This window comes from Pan troglodytes, chromosome 13, assembly GCF_028858775.2.
Source record: "Pan troglodytes isolate AG18354 chromosome 13, NHGRI_mPanTro3-v2.0_pri, whole genome shotgun sequence".
Taxonomy (NCBI): Eukaryota; Metazoa; Chordata; class Mammalia; order Primates; family Hominidae; genus Pan; species Pan troglodytes.
Window position 1 is genome coordinate 129,569,492 of NC_072411.2, and position 25,839 is coordinate 129,595,330.

Sequence of the window (25,839 nt, forward strand, 5' to 3'; positions counted from 1 at the left end):
CTTCCTGTCTGATAGAGCTGCCTCCTTTCAGAATTGCAAAGTTTACTCTTCGCTCTCCTCTCTTCTGGTATTGAAAGTTTTCTGTGGGTTCATAACCTTATTTTAAAGTTCATTAATACATAGTTTTAAAAGTTTGCAGTGACTTTTTAAATATAGTTTCTTTGAAAGAGAACTGAAACAGGGTGTGCAGAGTGGCCCATCTATGTGAACTAGGTCCACACAGTAGGTGATAAAGAACTGGAGGGGTTTTTTTTGGTTTGTTTTTGTTTGTTTGTATGTTTGTTTTTGAAAAGTACGTAAACATTTGCAACCACAGTCAGTTTGACTCAAGTTGTTTCGGTGACTTCCGAGGCTTTCTGGGTTCCAGTGTTCTAATACAGAAAATGAGAAAGTTGGGCTGGAATCATTGTGTCCCAAAATTGGTACGCTTTCCGCTAGTGGCATGTGACTTGACTCTAGGCGGTATGTGGATGAGGATTTTTTTGTAATAGGATGTTTTTGCAATCTGTATTTATATATGTACAGCCATGGTTTAAGGTAGTGATACAAAATTTTCTTTTACAATACTTTTTTGATTTTAAAAAGTCGAGTTAAAAAAATTAACTGTAGCAAAAAGTTATTGTACTCTGTGAATATGGGGAAAAAAAAACCCCATGAAGTTGGCAAGTTAGTTACTGGTGTTTGGGAACCACTGGGCTTAGAAAGTAGAAATCTGAAATCATCTGTGATTCTAAGAGAGATTTTGCCTCGTTTGTTATGTAACAGAATCACGTACTGGTTGCCTACTGGATTCTAAGTTACAAAACTTCTGGAACTAACATATCAACACCAAATGAGAAGTTTATTTATTGCCAAAAGATATTATCAGAAATGCCACAGTCTAACGAGGGAGGAAAAAAATCAGATTTTGATTGGTTTTAAGCAGAAAACCCAATAATTGGGATAGTACAGTGTTAAATCTTAGTAGAAAAGTTCCAGTTACTTTTTAAATTTAAGTAGTTCAGCTACAGGAGAATTTGGCTTTTTCCAGAAGTTGGCATTTCAGCATCCACCTTTATTTTCTAAGTCACTAGTTTTTTACAAACTCAGATATTCTCGTAAGAAAAGATGTTGCTATAGAATGGAATATACTAGTGAGACCTATGAGATGTATTACTAGAAAGTTCATAAGACTGAAATGCAATGAATGGAATGCAGAGAAAGCATATTTCAAGGAGATACTGAGGTTCTAGCCACTTGCTTCTCGTTTATTATTATAAAACTTCAATTTATAATGGCCAAAGACTATAATCTTTTTGAGGTAGCTCTTTTCAGCGTTAGTTCTGAATATGAGCTTTTGCTATGCTTGAGATACACACAAGTATTAGAAGAGCATCTCATCTAGAATAATGCACAAAAATTGATTATAAAGGTTGCTTGTGGGAACCTGAGTGGTTAAGGATAGGATTGGAAGTGGGACACTTCCTTTTCTCTGTATAGCTTGCGTACTTTGTACCGAGTACATGCATTACTAGTTCAAAATTTTAACATTGTAAGTGAATGAAAATTTAAACAGGCCGGGCACGGTGGCTCACACCTGTAATCCCAGCACTTTGGGAGACGAAGGGCGGAGGATTTCTTGAGCCTAGGAGTTTGAGATCAGCCTGAACAACATAGTAAGACCCTGTCTCTGCAAAAAATACAAAAATTAGCTGGGTATGGTGGCATATGCCTGTAGTCCCAGCTATTCAGGAAGCTCCATTGCAATCTAGCCTGGGTGACCAAAAAAAAAAAAAAAAAAAATTAACCAATTCATTTGTTCCTCTTTAACATATATGTGTACCTATATGCACATGTATACATAAGTATTAGATTCATTTAAGCTTACATATTTTTCATCTGCCACATTTTTCTAAATACAAATCAGAAACAATGACAGAGCTAGTCTTTTATATTGCCTTAACTAATGAATAGTCGTAGGACCCCATCTGTGGAACTAAGATTGGTGGTAAGCTTAATATTTTTCTTTCTTTATTCTCTTACTGGTCTCTTGATGTCAGGTTGTGCATCTTTGTGACTGTTACTATTTGGAGAATTTCCAGTAATGAATCCCTAGTAGTGGTTTCATCTAGTTTCTCAATTAGCCCCTGTTTTTCTTCCCCAGGGACAAAAGTGGCTCTCAATCCAGCACATGCACTTTGAAGCAAGTTAAAGGATTTAATATGAAGCACAGAAGCAGATAGTGCCAAATAGCAAGCAGTAGTTGGTACACATTTGTGAGTAAAAATGGTCCCTTTTGGCTTACTTTCTTAGTCTTTAAATCGTCTGCATGCCAAATCCTTAAAGATCTATGTCCCCAGAGATTTTTTGATAAAGAATAAAAGATGTGAGTTAGCAGTCATAGTCAAATCAGTTGCTGGGGCTGAGCGTCCTGAGCAACCTCTAAGAGCTCTCCTAGGCATCGCAGTGAGGCGGGGGCTTAGGGTGGGGCTATATCTCCAGCATGGAGTTTAGGAAAGACCTTAGCCATAGTAAAGTCATGTATACTGTCTTTAACTTTTTATGCCCTTAATTTATATATAGTGTCTTTGCTGAAAATTTAGTGTAATTTCCATTTGAAGTTTACCCTAAATTTTGAAGTTTATTTTTATTTAAAGAAACCATTACACATCAAATATGTAGGCTGCCTCAGTTACATTTACTTTTTACCCTTTGTATTCCCTTCATGATTTATTCATTTGGGCTTAGTCTTAAAAAAGGATTTTTCCCCTTTGGAGTATAATGATTAGAGGAGTTTTATGACAGTATTGTTTTCTTCGAATCTGACTTCACATTTGTATATACATTTGATACAGCTTCTCTGTATCCTGTTTGCAAAATCGTAAGATAGTGACTGTGCTTACAACTGTCTTTATGATTTTTGAGGTATAGAAAAATTCTTCTTAGGATAGATTTGACAATTGGTTTCTCAAATCAAGCCCTAAGCCACGTTCAAATCCAAAAGTCATTTTACGTAGATATTTTACTTTTATTCATAGTTTCTTATGAAATGAATTGTTGAAATACTGATTTTTATTCTTTCTTTTTTACAGCTGGAAAAGCAGTGTCCGTGTTGTTATGTACACCTCCAAAAAAAGTTCAAATGTGTAGGGGAATTGTTGTGTAAAGTAAACTGAACTGCAGGGTAGCAGTATTTTAATAGCTATTATAGACGTGTATTTACTGTATTTAAATGAGTAAAGGAACAAGCAGTGACACATCACTAGGAAGGTCAGTGAAATTTTATTCAGTTGAGCTGGTATTATAGATTTGAGAGACAATGGCTTTAAAGCTTACTGCCGTAGGCTAACCATGCTCTTTTACATTTTTATCAGCTTTTATATTGGTGGCAACATTCTTTCTACTGCATTAAAAAAAGAACACATGTAAATATGATATTAAATACAGATTAATAGTGTAAAACTTTCAGTCCCTCCAAAAATGAGTACAAACATGAGGATTTATTATTACAAATTCTAAATTTGGTATTCATTGCATCTCAGTCATTAGGAGAAGTTTTAGTTTGTATGATGTGATTTTCAGGGAGTTGCATCTTCTTTTTTAGTAAATTCAGAGTTAATGTTATGCATTTGTCATTTAAAGGTTTTATTTTTTCATGCATGACAGTAATTTTTAATTTTATATTTTTAAAGTCCAAGCAGCTTTCCCTCAAATTGATGAGGAAATTTAAATTTTATTGCAGGCATTTTTTTAGTTACAAGCAGCATGCATATTTATTTACGCAGAGAGAGTGTATGTGTATGTACACATTTGTGTTGTAATTCTATAATAATTTTAAAAATTTGCTCCTAAGCAATATCCTCAAGGTACAATTTCAGCTGATAATTAAGAAGGCATTTTGTTGAGGAAGACATTTTCTTTCATCTTTTATTTTTGCTTTGTATGTGTTCAGTACTTGCAAATGAGAAGTTTCCTTTCGCTCTTTCTATAAGGTATTGTCTTCTAACTTCACTGCGTAGAGGAGACTGACATTTTAAGTCAGCCCTGTCTTTAAATTTTTCTCCCACAGGGTGAGTGGGGCAGCATTTCCTTCTCCCACTGCTGCTGAGATGGCAGAAATTAGTCGAATTCAGTACGAAATGGAATATACTGAAGGCATTAGTCAGCGAATGAGGGTCCCAGAAAAGTTAAAAGTAGCACCGCCAAACGCTGACCTGGAACAAGGATTCCAAGAAGGAGTTCCAAATGCTAGTGTGGTAATGCAAGTTCCGGAGAGGATTGTTGTAGCAGGTATTTCACCTTTACTTAGAAGGTTGCCTGTTAAATCTTTGTTTTATATGTTTCTATGAAAACTTTTGAGTTTTTCTAAACGTTATGTAGAAAAGGAGTTGGAAGATGTGACTTTATACTTCTGAAATTTCTATTCATTATTATAGTCTGAATTGTAAACAGTATTTTTTAGTAATTCAACTAATTATTGAGGTTTTACACACGTAAAATGTGTACATTTTTAAGTGTGTACTTGATAAGTTTTGACAAAAGTGAACACCCATATAACCACCACCATAGTCCAAATAGAGACCATTTTTGTTACTCTGCAAGGTTCATTTGTGCCTCTTTCTCACTCAGTCCCTACCCCTCAACTCTAGGCAACCATGATCTCCTTTCTATAGCCAGACTAGATTTGTCTTTCCTAGAGTTTCATGTAAATGGAATCATAGCGTATATACTCTTATCTGTCTTCTTTTGTTCAGTGTAATGTTTTTGAGATTCTTCTGTTGTTGCATATATCAGTTGTTCATTCAATTTTACTGCTGAGTAATATTTCAGTTTGGATACACCATAATTTGTTTTTCCTTCATCTTCATTCATTGATTGCTTTTTGTTTGAAGCTGTTAGGATTAAAGCCACTGAATATTCAGGTTCAAGTCTTTGTGAGGACATATGTTTTCATATCTTTAGGAGTGAAATTGCTGGATTATATACAAGTTATTTTCAACTTTGAAAAACTGCTAAACTGTTTTCCAAATTCTTGTACTATGTTGCATTCCATCAGTGATGAATGAGTTACAGTTGCTCCACATCCTTGCCAACATTTTGTATTGTCAGCCTTTTTAATTTTAGCTGTTTGAGTGGGCATGTAGTGCCATCTTGCGATGTTAATTCTATTTCCCTGATTATTAATAATTTTGAACATCTGCTCATGTGCTTTTTGTCCATTTATGTATATTCATTGTGAAGTATCTATTCAAATGTTTTGTCAGTTTAAAAAATTGGGTGTTGTAAGAGTTTTAAATATTCTAGATACCAGTTTTTTGGTTATATATTGTGCATTGCATAATTTCTTATTTCTGTATGACAGTGATAAATGTTAGTGAAATGTCAATACACTGGAAGCATATTTTGAAAGAAACTAATGCTTATTGGGAGGTATAATTCAAAAGCAGAAGAAGGTAAATATGTTTTAACAAAAATCACTGTCTTTTTAAAAAACCTCCCACTTTTCTCTTGTCTCTTTTCTTGAAAACTCCTAGGAAATAATGAAGATGTTTCATTTTCAAGACCAGCAGATCTTGACCTTATTCAGTCAACTCCCTTTAAACCCCTGGCACTGAAAACACCACCTCGTGTACTTACGCTGAGTGAAAGACCACTAGATTTTCTGGATTTAGAAAGACCTCCTACAACCCCTCAAAATGAAGAAGTAAGTAGAACTTTAATATCACCGGAATTTGAAATAATGTAGACAAAGGTAAAAGAGAAGAGTGAAGAGGCTTTATCATATCTTTAGCAATATGTCATGAAAGCTTTCCATATGGAACGTTACTAATAATTCTAATTTACAAACGTGCCAAATAAGTTATTATGCTATTTTTAAAATTTGAATGTTATGTTTTAGGAAAATGTAAATTTTGTGGAAAGTATTATTAAGTTCCTGTGGTTTGAAGAAAGAGCCTTTATGGGTAGGTGTTACTTGTTAAATAATAAGAAAATGTTGGGAAGTTTAGCAATAAGAAGTAAATGTATCACTTTGTTATAAAATCAGTCTAGCAAACAGGGCAAAGAAAGCCCTTTTTCTCTTGACACTACCCATTCTCGCTACTTGATTAAAAGTTTCTACTGAGTTAGCTACTATACTGCATCACGTTAATATGCCAGTTGACCTAAATGTAGCAGTGTAGACTAACAAGGTGTTAGTAACAGAGTTCGAATCCTGCCTTTGTCATTGACTTACAGCTAACCTTTGAAGCTTCTTTGCCGAGATGATTGCTGGAGTTACATCTTTTTCATATAGCTTCTGAACTTCTAACATGTTGTCATGAAGCTAGTATAAGACAATGTGCAAACATATGTTTTTATTAACAATGGTACTGCTTGTGTCTGGTTTCATTTTGCATGTAATCCTTTCCAAAGAGGGTAAAGCACCCATACTGTCTAGGGCAATGCAATTTTCTAGGATTAGGTTCTTAGATTGTAAGTTTCTGCTGACATAATTGAGGTAATATGCTCACAGTTAGTTTGGATATTCTAGGTATTTGTTTGGTGAAAAGCACTAAATCTGAGCCTTTACATGACAGAAAGGCACTAAGATACTTGCAGAATTGTATTATTTAACAAACATTTTTAAACTTTTATCTCTGAGATTCTATATACAGTATAGGAATTAATGAGACATAGTTCCTGCATTCAAAAAGTTTGCTGTCTGTCTGGTTTCAGCAGGACAATGATATGAGTGAGGGAAAGACATCAACGCACGCAGAAGATATAAAATTCTTTAATAGCAGAAAATAATGAAAGTTACCAAGATGGTTACATAAAACAAAAGTATCCAGTGTGCTCCCAGTTTAAGGCCCAGCTTTCTAACTCCCCAAAGTTCCTTGGGAATTATACCTGTGAAAATAATTGTCTTACAGTGACGATTTTGCCAGGAAAGAAATGCTCCTTATTGTATTCTTTGGGTTTTTCTGTTGGTCTTTCTGCTTCTCCTAATTGAAAGCAACCCAAGCAATTCCCTGAGTGATTATTTTAAGAGTGAGTGAAGAAAGTTTGCCGGGATTTCCCTCAGTAGACCCAGGCTTTAAGACTCTACGGGGTTCATTCCTGCATTAATTGTGATATTTAGTCAAATGTGATAGATGTTCAGAGTGTATAACACTGGGGTAAAAAAGTTTGTGTGAGAATTAGAACTAATTTTGAAGACCTACTTTGCCATTTACTAACCACGTAACTTTGGGCAAGTTATTTAACAGTTCTAGGGCTTATCTCTGAAATAAAGATAAGAATAATGCCAAGTGCATGAGATTATTATGAGAATTAAATGTAATCATGCATGTTCTAATTCGTGTTAAAAGCTCAATATATATAAATGTTATTGTTAGGAGAGACTTAAAATCCTGTGGCAGGAGCCAGATCCTGAAATGAAAGATGAGTTTCTGAGATTAATACCAGCTGCCTATTGAAAGCAAAGATGATGGTTTGGACTTCAAGTTTATACAAGCTTATAGAAGGGTCCAGTAGCCTTCAAGAAGCACTCAACTGCAGTGAGCAAGGGAGGAAGGGGTAAGGGAGCCAGGGTTCTAGTAGCTTCTAGAAATCGACTGAAATAGAGAAGCAATAAGGCCCTGAGTGCTGATAACATTGATGATTCATTCAGGTGTTAACTCAGAATCGATAAAGTGAGATCCCCAGAACATTTGCTCTGTAGTAATCATTCTGCAGTGGATGCTAGAATGAGGTAGAGCAATAGTGCTCTACCTCAGCACTATTGGCATTTTGGACTGGAAAATTCCTTGTTGTGGTGAGAGCCACCTTTTTGCACTGTAGAATGTTTGCGACATTTGTGATCTCTGTCTACAAGATGCCATTACCATCTTCCAAGTCATGATATCCAAAAATGTCTGTAATAGCAAAAAGGTGGAAGCAAGTAAAATGTCCATCAGCTGATGAATGGATAAGCAAAACATCATCTAGCCATATAGTAACTCTTATTCAGCCATAAAAAAATGAGGTACTGGCTGGGTGCGGTGGCTCATGCCTGCAATCCCAGCACTTTGGGAGGCTGAGGCGGGCAGATCACTTGAGGTCAGGAGTTCAAGACCAGCCTGGCCAACATGGTGAGACCCTGTCTCTACTAAAAATACAAAAATTAGCCGGGAATGGTGGTGTGGACGCCTGTAATCCCAGCTACTCTGGAGGGGGAGGCAGGAGAATCACTTGAACCCCAGGAGGTAGAGGTAGCAGTGAACCGAGATTGTGCCACTGTACTCCTGTCTGGGCAACAGAGCCAGACTCTGTCTCTCAAAAAAAAAAAAAGGTACTGATACATGCCACAACATGGATGAACCTTGAAAACATGTAAAGTTTAAGAAGCCAGACAGCAAAGGCCATATATTGCATTTTTCTACTTACATGAAATATCCAGAGTGGCCAAATGAATGAAGACAGGATACAGAGCAGTGGTTGCCAGGGGGTTAGAGGAGAGGGGACTTGAGAGTGACTGCTTAATCAGTATGGGGTTTCCTTTTGGGCTGATGAAAATATTCCGGAATTAGATAGTGGTAATGATTACACAACGTTGTGAGTGTACTAAATGCCGCTGAATTGTACACTTCAACATGGTTAAAATTGTGTATGTTATGTGTGTTTTAAAATAAAAAAGAAAATACCTCCAGACATTGCCAAATGTTCTCTACAGGGCAAGATCACCCCCTACTGAAAACCACTGACCTATCTCAAGAAAGGAGAAGGCTTATGAGGAAGCCTATAAAATTGTTGTCTGAAAGCCTGATTGATGCAAGGGATAAATTTGTAGAAAGCAATTGTACTTGAGTTCTTAAACTGGCTTAAAGAATCCAGGTGAGCCCTTGAGGAGGGCTTAAAACATAACATAAATAATCCCTTAGCTCAAAGACAGTTTAAAAATCTGAGGCTTGGCTGGAAGAGAGGAAGTTGACAAACACTTTCAATATGCCTAATCTCCACCAATATTTGGAAATCAGCTCTAAGATAAGACCATTGCTTGGTGATTCTGTCTGCTGGGAACTAACAAAGCAACTGTTCAATAAACCATGTGATCTGGGCATGAAATACAAAATGCCCAAGTCAGGACAGTTTTCAGTGTTCCTACAGTAGACTGAGCAGTGTGAATGAGGAGAAAGAAGCTGTAACACTGACATTACCAGCTCTTCTCAAAAAGGAATCCGAACTGGAGCCAGTGGGGAAGGATCTTCCAGAGAACAAGAAAGAAGAACTGTAAAGAAAGAGTTGGAAAATGCTGCCTGTAAGAAGATTTGACACAGCCTTGAACAGTGTGACTAAGTCAAAGTTGTGGACTCTGCCGTTATATCCTATCAATCAAGCCGTGATATGCTTTGAAAAAATCAGCTACAATAAACCCTAAGAGCTTTGTGAGAAGTCCATTGAAGTTGGAAGAAAAAACAGACTGGTCTAAAGATAGAGAGTAAATGCTTTTGCCCAAGTTGGCATCTCTTACTTCAAAGAGGAGAAATACGAGAATACTATTCATTTCTGTAATAAATCTTTGGAAGAGCACTGAACCCCAGATATACACAAGAATCGTCAATAGTTAGGAATTAATCTGGAAAGAGCAAAATCAGTTGGCATATATAAAATCTGACCTGATTTTGGAAGAGAAGAGTAAAGGCATTGAGTGGTTTCAGAAATGGAACTATCTCCAAGCCATGCCAGCTTTATACAGAAGCCATCAAATGGCATCCTCCACAGGATGCCAAATTCTACAGTGGTTATGTCCAAAGTGTACAGCCAGAGCTGGAGGAGTAGAAGAAATATCTAGCTAGATCCACCCTTAACACAGATTATACTTAGAAAGCAGCAGCCTTAGAATCTGAAGGATGACACAAAAGCCATGAATGTCTAGCAGAAGGCCCTAGACCTGTAATTCTACCGTAAAGAAGTAGCAGATGGTTATTGGTGCCCAGTTCAATTGATATGACAACGCTAAGGATGTGAAGCAAAAAACCATAGCTATATGACATATCCTAAAACAAATGCAGAAGGGCTCCCAGGGACTCAGTGAATATTTAAAAGGGTCCTGTGGAAGCTTACAAAATCAAGAACTTCATGAATATGGGTCTGATCACACTTTGGTGATGGTTTCTTGAGCTCTTTTTCCTTCCTCATCACTTCTGGAAAGAGGAGCTAGGACTGCAATGAGCAGAATGGAGCAAAAGTCTGGAGAGAAGAGGAAAAGCTGAATTGTATATATGTATACACATTCATGCATGGACAATTCGGAGATTTACACTTGCGTTCTTTGTACAGCTACAGTTTTATGGCCCTCTGAGCACAAGCATGGTCTCGTCACTGCTGACAAATTGGGCTATGTGTCCTTCCCAAAACCCGCAGTCACTGGCTTAGCTGTTCTCCCCATGATTTGTGATTTTAAATTTTGGACAGTGAACATGTTGGGGAGGGAAGATATTTATCCCAACTGTTCAGTCTACATTGATAATTTGTACCTTTCCCCCTTCTGCCTAAAAGTCCCACAGAAAATGGGGATGAGTATAGAGGAAAAACACGAAGGCTCTGAGTAGATTCCTGAAGAAGAGGTGGGCTTTGAACAGATTGAGAGAATCAGCCATCAAAAAACCTAGAGGACATTTACTTGCCCAGGAATTTATGAACAATCAAATTTAACTTGGGGTGTAAGCATATTAAAGGAGAATTGTATGCAGGCATGCAAAGTGTCTAGTGCTACATGTTATATAACTATGTAGCACTAGACACTATGACCCAACTTCCAGGAAGCTGCTTGAACTTAGGAAACTATTTCTCAGCCTCAGGGATGAATAAAAGTAAGTGCATAATCACTGAAGGATGATTCTGAAAGACATTTTAAAATTTTGCATTGAGGCCGGGCACAGTGGCTCACATTTGTAATCCCAGCACTTTGGGAGGCCGAAGTGGGTGGATCTCTTGAGGTCAAGAGATCACCAAGCCTGGCCAACATGGTGAAACCCCATCTCTACCAAAAAAAATACAAAAATTAGCTGGTCATGGTGTGTACCTGTAATCTCAGCTACTCAGGAGGCTAAGGCATGAAAATCTCTTGAACCCGGGAGGCAGAGATTGCAGTAAGCCAAGATTGTGCCACTGCACTCCATCCTGGGCAACACAATGAGACTCTATCTGGAAAAAAAAAAAATCTCAGATTGAAACAAAACAAACATCCAGGCCGGGCATGGTGGCTCACACCTGTAATCCCAGTACTTGGGGAGGCCAAGGTGGGTGGATCACTTGAGGTTAGGAGTTCAAGACCAGCCTGGCCAACATGGTGAAACCCTATCTCTACTAAAAATAACAAAAATTATCTGGGCGAAATGGCATGCACCTGTAATCCCAGCTACTCGGGAGGGTGAGGCATGAGAATTGCTTGAACCCAGGAGGTGTAGGTTGCAGTGAGCTGAAATAGCACCATTGCACTCCAGCCTGGGGGAAAAGAGTGACACTCTGTCTCAAAAAAAAAAAAAGAAAAAGAAGAAAAACATCCACCTGGGATTACAGGTGTGAGCCACCGTGCCCAACCAAAAACATCAATAAATATTGATTGATATTTTGAAAATCTTAATTTTCAAGTCCTTAATTCACACACTATTTGTTTTTTACTATAAAGTTTAATTTTTTAAAAACCATAATGTCGGCCGGGCGCAGTGGCTCACGCCCGTAATCCCAGCACTTTGGGAGGCTGAGGCAGCCAAATCATGAGATCAGGAGTTCGAGACCAGCCTGGCCAACATGGTGAAACACCGTCTCCGCTGAAAATACAAAAATGAGCAAGGTGTGGTGGCACATACCTGTAATCCCAGCTACTCAGGATGCCGAGGCAGGAGAATTGCTTGAACCCGGGAGGCAGAGTTTGCAGTGAGTCAAGCCGAGATTGTGCCACTGCATTGCAGCCTGGGCGACAGAACAAGACTCTGTCTCAAAGAAAAACAAAAAAAACAAAACCATAATGTTGCCATGGCTATGTTAGTGGGGGGTTTTTTGTTTGTTTTGTTTTTTTAAGTATTTTTGTTGGGCTCAGTGGCTCACACCTGTAATCCCAACACTTTGGGAGGCCAAGGTGGGCAGAACACTTGAGCTCAGGAGTTCAAGACCAGCCTGGGCAACATGGCAAAACCCCCATCTCTACAAAATACAAAAATTAGCCAGGTGCGGTGGTGTGTGCCTATAGTCCCAGCTACTTCAGAGGCTAAAATGGAAGGATCGCTTGAGCCCAGGAGGCTGAGGCTGCAACGAGCCATGAGCATGCCACTGCACTCCAGCCTGGGTGACAGAGCAAGATCCTATCTCAAAAAAAAAAAAAAAAAGGTATTTTCAAATAAGCAGAAAAGTTAATGATTATCACTGTTCTAGTTATCCATTTCTGTGTAACAAATCATCTTAAACTTAGTGGCTTAAAACAAGCAAGCCTATGTTTTGCTCAAGCATTCTGTGGGTTAGGTATTTGCAGTTGCTGTGAAGGGAAAAGCTTGTTTCTGTTCTTCAGTGTCTGGGGCCTAAGCTAGGAAGTCTCAAAGGCAAAGGATAACTCAACAGCTGGATCTGCAGTTATCTGAAGGTTTGCTCACTCACATGTCACTTGGTACTAGCTGTTGTCTGGGACCTCCATTAGGGTTGTTGGCAGGTGCACTTACACATGGCCTCACTGTGTGGCTACTTGGCCTTCCTTGTGTCATGGTGCCATTCTTCCAAATATGAACAACCTGGGGAAAGAAAGGCAGAAGCTGTACTGTTATGACCTAGCCTCAGAAGTCACTTTGCATCATTTCTATAGGAGTCACCAGCCCTCTGAATTTCAGGGGAAAGAAACAGATCCTGTCTCTTAATGAAAGAAGGTCAAAGATACATTTCGTAAGAAGAGCATGTGGGATTAGAGATTGCAGCCATTCTGGAATGCCAAAACCATTAAGCTAGATACATTTTTAGTCTAGTTTTCAAATATTCAACCAAATCTTAATTTGTTACAACCGTAGAAGCCAGGAACGTTTATTTATAATACAGATGCTCTCCATTTCCTATATGTGCCTGTAAACACTTTTATAAATTATTCTTATAAATAAGTATATAGCATAAGATTAAACAAATAATAATTGTACCAAGTAAAATTGATACTTAAAAAGAAACTAGAGTAGCGTTCTTAAAGTAAATAGACATTCCTGTTTATCTGCATTATAGTAAGTAGGGTGTGTGTGTGTGTGTCTTGTTTTGTTTTTAAAGCAAGTCTGTCAGTAATACACTGCCTGGCAGCAATTCTTGGTTGCCTTTTCTTAGCTCGTTGTAAGTTTTTTGAGTAGCCTTGTATCGAGGTTCTTTTGATGCTAAGCAGCTACTAGCCTACTAAGAATATTTCTATTTCCTTCCCTCTCTTTGTGCCTTAACAGATCCGAGCAGTTGGCAGACTAAAAAGAGAGCGGTCTATGAGTGAAAATGCTGTTCGCCAAAATGGACAGCTGGTCAGAAATGATTCTCTGTGAGTAGAAGCACTAGCATTTTATCTCGTTTGTAAGTTTTCTCAGGATATTTTCTGTACCCATGTGTTTCTAAATAATTACTTCATGTAGTTTTTAAAATTTGTTTTACATCAATTTTATATTTTTGTAATACTTTTTGTAATCTTAAAATCTGGCCATTTTGTTGGTCCTGAGAATTTTTCAGTCACCTTATCCTTTCCTGTGTAGTATGATTTGCTAATTAAGTTATCATAAGATGGTGAACTGGTCCTTTCCAGCTTTGCTTCTAATGAGCTATGTTAAACAGTGTAGCAAGACAAGTAGAATTTTTTTCTTTCCAAAAGTATTTTTTAGCTTTCTCCCTTACGATTCATTGAATTTTTTGGTCCTTTTCATTTTCAAAACATACAAGTATGTTGTTTAAAAGACTATTTGTTTAAACCTGTCTTTTTCATTTGGTTGTATTATCAAATTTTGATCTTAAAGCTACCACAAGATTATTAATGTCAGTGCGTTTTTACTTTTTTATTAAAATTAATGGATTTTTACAAACAAAATGTTCCTTGAAAACTGGTCAGAATTTTAATCAGAAAGTCATTGTCAGTAGTAGCTTTTTAAATATAAATTAATATTTCTTCCTCATTAATGTTTTGGCCAATTTTCGTGAACTCATGAACCACATGTGATGGCAAGTATCATGTAAGCGTCTGTGGAAACTGAAAGAATCAGGAGATGATACATCTCTTCTGAGAGCTAGCAAATCTAGATAGAAGCAAAGCGTTTAATTTTATTTACAAAATAACTAGAGGACAATACAGTGATTTATATTACAGCATATTAATCTCTAGTTTGGACCTCTCTAAAGAGTATAGGGGTACAGAAGGGGTTTTGTTGGGGTTAGGGTCATTGATATTAAAGGTAGAGAGAGGTTTTTTTTTCAAATCCTTGCTTTGAAAGAACAAGGAAGTTCTAATTTCTATATAAATTATTTGCTTGCCTTACTGAAATTCCATTCTCTTGTGTTAGGTGAAAGGAGAACTAAAACTGCTCTGATTTCTTATAGAATATTGAAATATCTCCTAAGGTAGTTAAAATTATTCTGAAAGGCTGTGTAGGAAGAGAGCAGGTTAAAATGAATATGTATCTCCTTCAGGGAATGCTTATGCAAGATTCAGCCATTAGTAATATAAAATTTTTTGATTGTGTTTTCCCTAAAGGTATCTGGTTAGCAGTGATGTCAGCAGGCCCATGAAATCCATTTTTTCTAGACTATTTCCAAATGTATTACACAAACGGTAAAGAGGCTGTATCATTTATGGCTAAGGTGGCTTCTTGATCTGCTTTAGAGTGATTAAACATACACTCAAGAGCTTTAATTATTTTCTTTTTGTAACATTATCCTAAGGCAACAAAGATTTCTAGTAAGCTTTTCCACTTTATAAAGATGTGGCTTACTATTTAGGTTCTTAGCTACTTTGACATTTTATATTAATAAAAACAAGATTATTGTAATATAGCACCACTCTTATTTTTTCTCCCGAAGTATATATTATTGATAGCTGCATTCAGCTGAAGAGAAAGGAAACCCCTTTATTATGTACGAAAACCAGTCCAGTGAAGTATAATTTAGAGTAGATGATATAGATGTTTTTGCATTTACTCAATAACATAAGTTCCTCATAACAGAAAAGATTTACAGTGTTAACTAATACTTGATTTTCTTTTTTTTTCTTTAAGTTGCTTTAATGACATTTTCTAAATTTTTAGTAAAACTGGAAATCTCATTTTTGATAGTAAAAGTAATGAATCTTTATACATTTTCACAGTGAAACACTTAACATTGCTTAACCATATTTTTCATTATGGTTGTAAAGTATATTACCATGTTATATATGTATTTTGTTAATAATGTAACTTTGCCCTTTCTTTTCCTACTGTTGTTAATTTTATAATTTACAATTCATCTTGAAGAATCTACATCTTACTAACTTTAGAATTTTGTATAATGAACATATTATTCAGTGTTGTTAACGTAGTGAGGAAAAAACAATTGATATAATACCTCTATTAAAATAATTATTAAACTCTTACTATCTTTACCTACTTTAGTGTTTTCTTTGTAACATGAAATTGTTGTGCGTCATAGTGCATGAAACTTTGCCTGTCTCCACTTTATTTTATTCCATGGCTTTAAGAATAAAAGTGCGAACGGGTATGAGAGCAGGAGCACTAGCCTTTGTTTTCTTAATTACTTCGAAGAGGCAATAAGATTGTGGTCAGCTATTAGCGCAAAAGTGAATTCTAAACAGTAAAATCAGATCTAGCTTTTTCTTTGTGTTATAAAAGCTGAATATGTAAAAGAAGCATAATTATTATTTAAGGTGGCACAGATCAGATTCTGCCCCAAGAAATAAAATTTCAAGGTTCCAGGCACCGATTTCTGCACCGGAGTACACGTAAGATTTTATCTGCTCTGCTTTTGACAAGTAGTTGTTTTGATTTTGAAGGATTATGTTAATACTAATCTATTCACCAGGTAATTGACGTATGCTATCCTAATTATCTTCCTGTTTGGCTTTTTAGTACCTCTGTTTCAGGATTTCTCAAACTGTCATTATATGCTTTATTAAGGAAAAAAATAACTAGACCAGCTAAGTAAGTTGTATATGATTTTGCATGTGTTGGTGAAAGGAACATGGAATATAATATGCACATAAGGACGAAGCATCCTTTTTTGTTTATTTTGCTTTGGTTGGTATAATAGTTCTCAACAGATTCAACTTCACCTGGTTCAGTGATCCCAATTTTTTTTTTTTTTAATTTCAGCACACTGTCTTTTCTTCTTCTATCTTGTTTCTGAAGGAGAATGGAGCATAAGTGTGGTTAGTCATTTATTTTATAATCCCATAGATGAAAACGATGCTTGGAAGCACTTTTTTGCTATTATTAAACCCACCCTTTCCATGTGACAAAATAAGTTATGAGAATGACTCACTCATGGAGCACAACGTTTTGGTATATAATACAAGTATTCAATAGCTAATACACTTCTTAAGCAGCAGAAGAAACTACACCGATAGCCAACAGTTTTCCTCTTATTCTAGTTCTATTATTATGCTTCCAGGAACTATTCAGTTGCAATAGATAGTGGCAATATATTAAAATTTCCTCTGTATTTAAAATTGCAAGAGAAATTAATATATTTGTGTTTTAGTGAAAATGTTTTCTCTTTATTGTTTTACCCTATTTTTTGGAAGAGTGATACCTCACCGAAGAGGTTAAATTCACAGGTTGGGAAACATTATTCCTATGAAAACTCAAAGAGGTACTTGATTTTGAACTTACTTTTAATAATGATATAGTTATGCCAAGTAAGTTTTTATTTAAATTTTAGTTCTGACAATTGGCTGGTGTTTTTTTGGTTGTTTTGTTTTTTTCTTTTGAGACGGAGTCTCACTGTGACTTCCAGCCTGGAGTGCAATGGCGTGATCTGAGTTCACTGCAACCTCCACCTCCCGGGTTCAAGCAATTCTCCTGCCCCAGTCTCCCAAGTAGCTGAGACTGCAGGCACATGCCACCATGCCCGGCTAACTTTTGTATTTTTAGTAGAGACAGGGTTTCATCATATTGGCCAGGCTGGTCTTGAACTCCTGACCTCAAGTGATCTGCCCACCTCGGCCTCCCAAAGTGCTGGGATTATAGGCATGAGCCACTGTGCCCAGCCCTGGTGTTGTTTACGTAACTCTTACGTGATAAGATTTCATGTAAGCATGAGGTAGAGCTATTACTAATGAAGCATGGTAAACATCAGTGCTTTCTTCAAAATTTCCTAATCTTTTCTTTTAAAAAGGTAATGTTGAGTGAGACTTTGCTATTTTATAATATCACTGGAATCAGTTTATCAAATTGCATTTTTATTAAATTACTAATATATATATATAATGCCATTTACTTAATCTTCTCAGTGCCTTTGCAGTATGTTTACTTTTTTATTTTCCACAATAGTTCACTTGTCAAAACTACAGAAACAGGAAGTCTTTAAACCTTGGTTGGGTCCATGAGTGGACGGAGATGAAAGCGCTGTTTCCCTCCACAGTTGATACCTGTGGAGTACATTTTAGCTCCTGTCAAACTGATTGCTAAAATGGAGCTTATTCTTTTTTGTTTTTATATTTATTTGTAAAAAAGACCAACAAGACTGCTCAAAGTTTTAAAAAGGAAAGACAATTGCTAAATTATTTATTGCCTCTAATTACTAATGTAGTTTTGGCAATCTTAATGGTGATTTATTTCATCTGTGGATGGAATTAAATGTTACCAAACAAGGACATTTAATCTATACAGCACTGGCAAAAGTAGTCATCAATTAAAAAAAAAATACTCCCGATTTCGTTTTTGCTGTTTATGGAGGATTGCCATACACATGAATGAAAAGCTAATCTTTTTTACTAATCTTTGAAATGTTAATTTCTTTTGAGAAACAACTACAACCTCAAGTTATGTTTTTGATGCTGGTTTTTGAGGAAATAAATATCTTTACTAGTATTGATAAAAACTTAATTTCATCTTTTATCTTTCTACATAAGTATTTTTCATGTTAAATTATAACTGAGGATCATGTAAGGTTTTTTCTCATTGTATTCCAATTTCATGTGATCGTAAAATCTTAGAATTGAGAGAGATCTTATAGATTGTTTTAGAATCCAACCTTCTGCATTCCATCTTAGGAACTCTTTGCAGTTAGTCTGAAGTAAGTTTATGTTTGACTATTTTATAACATGACCTCCTCATTTCCTATATATGGACAGAAAATACTTGTACTTTTACCGTTTAAATAAACAATTCATTATTGTTTGTTTCCGGCAAAAGGATTTCTCTTAGAGGAAGTAACCCTTCTTTTATTTTAATTTTTAATGGGCCAAAATCCATTAAGTTTTTTTCATGGATTTGAGTTTAGTTCGTTCATACTGTTGCCCCAAGATTATAATTCTAAATATTGATTATTGTAGCCTTTAATATGTTAGTATATAGCTGGTTTATTTATCAATACAGAATGATACACGAAGTGTTCAATTTAAACCCCCAAATGCAAAGGCAAAGTACGGATTTGTCCTTTAAAACTTGCTTGAGTGAATTTAGGCAGTTACACTGGCTGCTCTATCAAGAAGAGTGTAAGATGGATTGTTTGTTTATGTTGATGTAGAACTGGCCATTTTTTAATTCTCACAAGCAGTAAGAGCTTCAGGTTTTCCCAGTGCTGCCTAAAGAGAATTCTGAGTGTAAGACTAACATATAGTTTTGTTTCACAGATAGGATTTTTTTTTATTTGTTGGTTTGTTTGTTTATTTGTTTTTACCCTTCTGGAATGCCCGGTATGGGTTTTGCCAATTACCATGGATCAGTAGATAATGTTGGCTTATGTGTATTCCCAGAGATTGCCAGTCTCTGGACGGACATTTAAGGTCACTAGCCATGAGACTGCATCTGAAAATTTGAGTTTATCTTGACACCAAATTTGACCTAAATCCTATAGTGAATCAGGCTTGATAGATAGTTGCTTTATATGTTAAGATTTGGCTTAGATCTTTTAAGTAGTCTTTGAAAAACATGGTTTTCATATTATGGTACTTCTGTCTTTGGATCACCAAGCCATTCAAAGTTATTCATAAAACTGTGGAGGAGATTTTGTTTTTTAATTTTCTGGGACTCTGGGAATAATATCAGATGACTGTAACTATCCTGTCAAAAATTATCCCACTTATTTTGTAGTTTCCAAACAAATACATGCTGTTAGAAAAGATTACACAGTCAAAATAAGAGATTTTCTTTTTTCAATTGTTTACCATCTGCTTTGTTTTTATTCTTTCAGATGTAATACACATTGGATGACGTTTAGCCTGATGTTAGTTTTGCCTTGACGTTGAGAATGTTGAGCCCTCATTCCACTGTCGTAGTCTGTATGTCAGTTAAATACCTCACAATAGATAATCATACTGTAACGTTAAACAGCTCCCTGAAAATACTGACACAGATCTTAAGAGTTTAGGTTAGAACCATAAGAATTGGTTCATTCAGCTTTCAGAAAGCACTGGCAGGGGAGTCAAATGAAATTGTGAATCTCAGCCCACACATGAAAGAACGATTAAGATTATTGTCACTAAGAAGCCCAGAAATGGTTATCAGCCATTGATAATTTAAGAAGTGTCCTTGCCTTCTTTTGCTGTATTCACAGATTTGGGAATATTTTTATGCTTTAGTCATTTAACTAGAGAACATACGCTTACTATAATTAAACAATCAAAATGCTTTGTTACCAGTTTCTAAGACTAATTCATCCTTAAATCGGTGTCATTTATTCGTCATAAACTTCAACTTGCTTCATTGGCTTTACGAAGTATTTGAAATGGTGTTTTTATGGAATCACTTTTGATTCATGTGTTTAAACTTTGACATCTGTATGTGAGAATTCCCTGTCCTGCTCTTCTAATCATCCATAAGTCGACAGCAGTGTTGTTTCTTAGAAGTTTGGTTTATTGAATTTGAATATAAACACGAAGTAAAGAATGCTGCTTCTCCATGGGAGGGGTTGAACACATTCATTGCTGTAGTTCTCTTCCCTCTCTACATTTCTTTCATATTCAGTTTATTTATTTTGATGTTTAGGGTTACAAAGTTATAAGTGCTGCCTTGTAGCTAGTTTTTGGAAACAATTCAAAATGTTTATTCTTTGACTGTTTTCTTGTGGGGAGAGTGAAGGGTGGGAAAGAGGGGCAAGAACACTTAAGAAAATTAAGATAAAGACTGCTCAGCTGAAGTTTTATAAAAATCTGACTTGAGTGTTTTTCTCTTCATTTGCTGTGCTTGTGTAAACAGTGTGACACCATCGCCACAACAGGCTCGGGTCTGTCCTCCCCATATGTTACCTGAAGATGGAGCTAATCTTTCCTCTGCTCGTGGCATTTTGTCGCTTATCCAGTCTTCTACTCGTAGGGCATACCAGCAGATCTTGGATGTGCTGGATGAAAATCGCAGGTGATTGGCCATCCGTGACTCTTGACAGCTTTATTGCATATTTTTTGGCCTCTTGTTTAGTGGACTGTGGTGTCTTTCTTTTCTGTTTTTACCTTCTAGCCTCTTTCTAAGATGCAATGATTTGAAACAGCTTGCTTTACTTTCTTTTAATTTGAAATTATTGTCCAAAATTCACATTTCACAAGATTACATTAGCTTTCCTTCTGTCAGGGAGAGTATACATAGAAAGTGTAGTGATTTTTTTCAAAGGCTTTTCTAGCCTACTCTAAGTACTTGATTCCACTTGGGGATATGCCAAGGGGCCCCGTCCCATTGGATTGAGTGTTAGACTGAAGCTTACTAGTCCTCGTTAGTTAGTCTTTTGATGTAATCATTTATGCTGCTGATATGATTGGATTAATAAAGCAAATCTGAGGAGGTGATGTCAGCGCAGCTGCCAGGACACTTTTTTCCTTTCCTCTCAGCTACGGATTTCTAGGCTTGTTTTGAAAATTCCAGGTGCTATCATCTTTTTGATAATACTGATATTTTTCGGTGTTGATAATTTATCTCACTTTTGAACATCTCCAAGTAAAATCATCAGTAGTATACTTAGACTTATTCATACAAATAATTTTTTTGCAGTTATCTGAAGTACTTTTTGTCCTTGTTTTATTACTACATAATGTTTTAAAGGAAATTCAGGGAGCTTTTTTGGCATAGTGTGGGAAAGATAGAGTCAATTTCATTTCAACTCTGAACATTTATCTAGTGGCTTCTGGTAGTCAGGGTTTGAATTTTCATGATTATTGTTACTTTTTGCATTTTGAAGAATTTCACAATAAATTAAGCTGGCCCTTCTAATAAATCCTGTTTCTTACCTTAGGAACGAATATGACTTCTGACTTGCACTGGACAAACTTTTTCTTGTTGAGTGCTTGTAGTCCTCACACAGGCCCTGGGTATGTCACCATACTTCACAAGCACCTGTCCGTGCTACTTATCATTGTTGAATCCAGGGCCTTTCTGAGCCTTCCCAGAGTTGACCTAGTGCTATGCATTTCGGCCCAAGGACTGAAAGCTATACTAAGAAGAGCTTAAGAAGAAAGCTCATGGCATGAGGGTGTGGGGAGGGGAATTATATATACATGTATATGTATAGATCTGTTTTGTTTGTTTGTTTTTCCCCAAGGGTTTAGACTCCCTTTTATGCTTTTTGAAGCTGCAGAGACATTCTTGGACTATTGGGAAGCTGTAAGAAGCAGCAAGGTTCAGAACAAAAAGTATGGATTCAGGGAGTCAGCTAGAATTAACCCGGATCCACCCCACTGTATAGCTGCATGATGGCCTTGAACAAATTGCTTAGCTTCTTTTGGCCTCACTTTTCTCATTTGTTGAGAAATAGAGAGGAAGGATAATAATATCTAGCTTTGTGAATTCTTGTGAGGATCTTCTCCCCTCCCCCACCTTTAATTATAATATAGGGATAATGGCCTCCAATTCTTTATTTAGTATGGTAGGAGATCTTTCAAATGATATTGCATATAAAGTAGCTGGCACTTAAGAGCTAATATTTACAAGGGCCTGTTTTCTCTTCCCTCCTTAAAACAGATTTATTGTCCATCAGCTAACTTGTGTAACTTTTTAATTACAGTAAGTCCTTAGTGGAGACCAGATTATTAGGTGAGAGTATATCATATCAAATGCTATTACATTTAAAATATCTGAATGAGAGAGATATTTCCAAATCTTGTATAAAAAGTAATAATAGCTAGATGGCAAAGTCACAGTACATTAAAATTATATGTCCCAAAAAGTAAAAAAAGAAAAAAAATTATTTGTCCTAATTCCCCCTCACCAGCATATACACAGTTCATTGCAATAATGTGGAACTTATAAAAATATGGATTTTTTTCCTCCATAATGGAAAAAAATTGTGCCTCAGAGTCAAATGTATAAAATCAAAAATCATATTAGTATAAACTTTGTATTTTTTTAATAATGAAAAATATTTTTGGACTTTCAGTGAAATTTTATTTCACTTTTTTACATTGTGATGAATTGATAACTCTAAAATCCCTTTTCTGGGAAGGAATTCTCTTTTCTCATTCATTTCAGTAAGTTTTTAAAAGTTCATGAAGGAGTTATATTAATAATGCTTTTCTCCTAGATCTGTAGCATTAGTTGTTACCTTGGAGCTTGGAGGGTTAGATTCTCATCAGTCTTATTGACGCTTTCAGTATTGAAAGGATTTTTTAAAGTTGTATTCACTTAGGATCTCAGTGTTGAGCAAGATTTTATCAGAATTTTAAGTGCCACATCAGTTTTTATTTCCTTTGTGAGAAGTATCTGGCATGACTTTTCAGATATAAGAAATAGGAATGTGAAATTTGGATAATGTTCTACTTGCATGATTATAAAATAATACTGCTTATAAAATTTTAAGTGCTTCTATGTTCCTTGCTCTGTAGATCATTTTTTCTTTTCTATTTTATTACTCTTGGCTATTATGCTAATGCAATACCTTATCTTTGGTCATATGCCATCACATTAGGTGTAGTTAATTTAAACTAGAACTATTTGGCAGAAAAAGAAAAAAGCTTTCTGCTTGCTTTATCACTATGAAGTAATGCAGATTCACAATTCCTTGACATAAGAACTGTGTTCAGTTTACATTTTAAAGGACGCTGTCAAAAGGTTTGTGTACCATATATTTTTTTCTTACAAGAATGTAGATGATCTAAACCAAACTCAACGTGAAAACCAAGTTAAATCCTAGGTACATGTTAGAAAAGTTTATTTACACAGGTGAGTGTTACGCATTTGGAGAACTGATACACTGAAAATTTACCAAAGCACCAGGTATGTCATTTGCTCAGGTGCAGCAGAAATTAAAATACTATTATGATTTGGTCCTTAACTGGTTAGAAAATGCCGGTCTCTCCCTGTATCTGTTAGAGCTATGTATCTCATTTTACAATGTAAAATATTCGCATCTTCAAAAAGAAACTTAGTTCCTGTGTAAGAACATTATTTAAATATTGATAGATGAGTCATGCTTAGCTCTCATTTTTACGAGGGGCTTGATTATTTTAGGCAGTTTTTCCTTAACAGATTGTACCAGCTTTGAGTGCATAGAATAAGAAACCAATGTATGAATAATTTATATTTTTGGCAAGTATCCCTATAAATATACAACTTGGAAGACCTAGAAATCCAGAGTTGCAGTGGATACAGTGTTTGTTATTTATAATTTTTCTCTTTAAAAAAATGTATAATTCCTGATCCCCAATTAAACTGTTTATTTTCTGTAGCGGATTACATTTTTATAGCAAAGAAACACATATTCTGTTACGTCAGAGCATATTTACTCAAAAAATGTCAGTACTCAAGTTAATGGCAGAGCTTGGTGGTAGCCTTGGATTTCTTTCCCTTTTGCCACTCTACAAAACATACTGTTGAGAAGATTTTATGTATTAAATCATACTTATCGTAGAAAATGGTACTTGAATGAAGTTTCTAACTTTGCCACATACCTGTCTAATTTACTTTTATATTATATGTGTCAATTGCCAGTGTGAGAAGACAAAATGAAATACGTTGTGAAAGGTAACTGTATTATTTTCTGGCTCTGCGTTATAAAAGGGAAATCTCTGTGGTGGAATATGTTGAATATGACAGACCCATTTGAACATACTGTGTGCATTTTAAAAAGCTTTAGGAAGCACACAGTGATGGCTTCATCTAGTTAACCGTTTTCATGTTAGTGTAATTTAAGATTGTAGTTAAATAACAGGTTTCCTAATGCCACAGAGTAAATATGTTAGTAGGATGAGATGAGTTAAAGACCTGTCTTAAGCATATGTGATTTCTCCATGTTTTTTAGCCAGTAAAATAAAAGTCAAACGTGTTCCCCCAAAAAGTCTCTGAATCCCTTATCATCTAGGCTCCAGAAATTTCTTTAAGCACTGGTAGTACCTTTAAGACATGTAGAAGTTAAACATTAGAATTTTCTTACATGAATTGAATTATCAGAAAATAATGATTTGTATTGTAGTCAAAATTCCACAGCTGTGCCAACTTACAGAAAAAATTAGTGCATTTGGTATTAAACATTTACCATTATATAATTATTGTCTTGATACTTAAATTCAGGCAAAACCAGATCAGTTACTTAGAGAATGAGATATCCAAAATAGGATTTAATAATTCTTCAAATCTTTATATGGATCCCACACTCCAGTCTCCTTTCTCTGCTTAGTAAATATTGCTCATTGTTTTAGGGGGAATTGACCAGTGAACACTTAGAAGCTTTTGTTTTCTGATTTTAAAAGATAAAACTTATTGGAAAGGTTACTGCTTATCAAAGTAGAAAGCTAACTGTCCTCTAGCGCCAAAGTATATACTGAGAATGAGTGGAAATCCCCACCAAGTTTCCCATTGCACCTTAGTCTTCATTTCCAGCAGCCCTGTATGTCACTCCTGGTTGTCTCAAGATCAGACTCAAATTGTGGATTGCCCTTCCTGTAATGTGCTCTAGCACGTCTCCTGATCTCAGCTTCAGAGTGGAGGCTTGCATTTTCACTCTGGAGAGCTGAGAGTTTGAATGAGACACAGCTGCAACGAGACATCAGGCACTACTCAAAATTAATGAGGTGGGAGGGAAGGAAGTGTGGGAAATGGAGTTTCTTGAAATTTATGAATACAGTTTTTGAGATAGAGCTGTTGATACCAGATGAGCAACTATGGTCATACCGGTGCAGCTAACCAGGTCCTGATATGCTTTTAAAGGTGCTAGTGATTTTTTTTTCCAACTAGAAGAAAGGAATTACACTTTTTAAGCAGAGTTGTCCTCTGTCTTAAATTTCATAAAGTAAAGCACCAAGAAAATTATTTTATATGTTGGTGCTGTTTTGTCGTGTAAATATAGATTCCCTTTGTTTCTTTGATCAATAGTAATGTTGAGTTTATGAAAATGATAAAATGGAGGACACATGAGACAAGGATTTTTTAAAGTAGTTGAGAGATATTATATTGTATTGAAATATACAATATAATCCTATTTGACATTTATTTGTCTTGTTTTTGCTTTTATTTTATTACTTCTCTGTTTCCTGATTCTGTCTTGTGCCTTCTCCCGCAAAAACCTGCCTTAGACCTGTGTTGCGTGGTGGGTCTGCTGCCGCCACTTCTAATCCTCATCATGACAACGTCAGGTAAATTTTGAGACTTTGTAATTACCAGGGTAAATGCTTGGCGGAATTTGTGTGTTGCAGGGCATGATGCATGTCGTAGCCATGCCTGTGTTTGTAGCTGAACTTGTTTCTACAGCTTTCCTCGATGAGTACATCTTGCT

General features: G+C 35.9%; 1 protein-coding gene across 38 annotated transcripts in view; it reads left to right on the forward strand.

Moving 5' to 3' along the window:
- Positions 1-25,839, forward strand: part of MFF (mitochondrial fission factor) — a 32,297-nt gene that overhangs the window by 1,325 nt on the left and 5,133 nt on the right. For 2 of the 38 annotated variants that reach the window (XM_009444444.4, XM_016950606.3), the window contains exons 2-10: positions 2,144-2,255; positions 3,072-3,249; positions 4,049-4,269; positions 5,514-5,683; positions 13,404-13,492; positions 15,854-15,928; positions 20,346-20,504; positions 24,060-24,092; positions 25,640-25,699. In XM_009444444.4, coding sequence (XP_009442719.1) covers positions 3,212-3,249; positions 4,049-4,269; positions 5,514-5,683; positions 13,404-13,492; positions 15,854-15,928; positions 20,346-20,504; positions 24,060-24,092; positions 25,640-25,699 — 845 coding nt within the window. In that variant the 5' untranslated portion in view covers positions 2,144-2,255; positions 3,072-3,211. The remainder of the gene's footprint in view (positions 1-2,143; positions 2,256-3,071; positions 3,250-4,048; positions 4,270-5,513; positions 5,684-13,403; positions 13,493-15,853; positions 15,929-20,345; positions 20,505-24,059; positions 24,093-25,639; positions 25,700-25,839) is intronic. The other 36 variants (XM_054679444.2, XM_054679446.2, XM_054679449.2 and 33 more) reach the window with 28 other exon arrangements.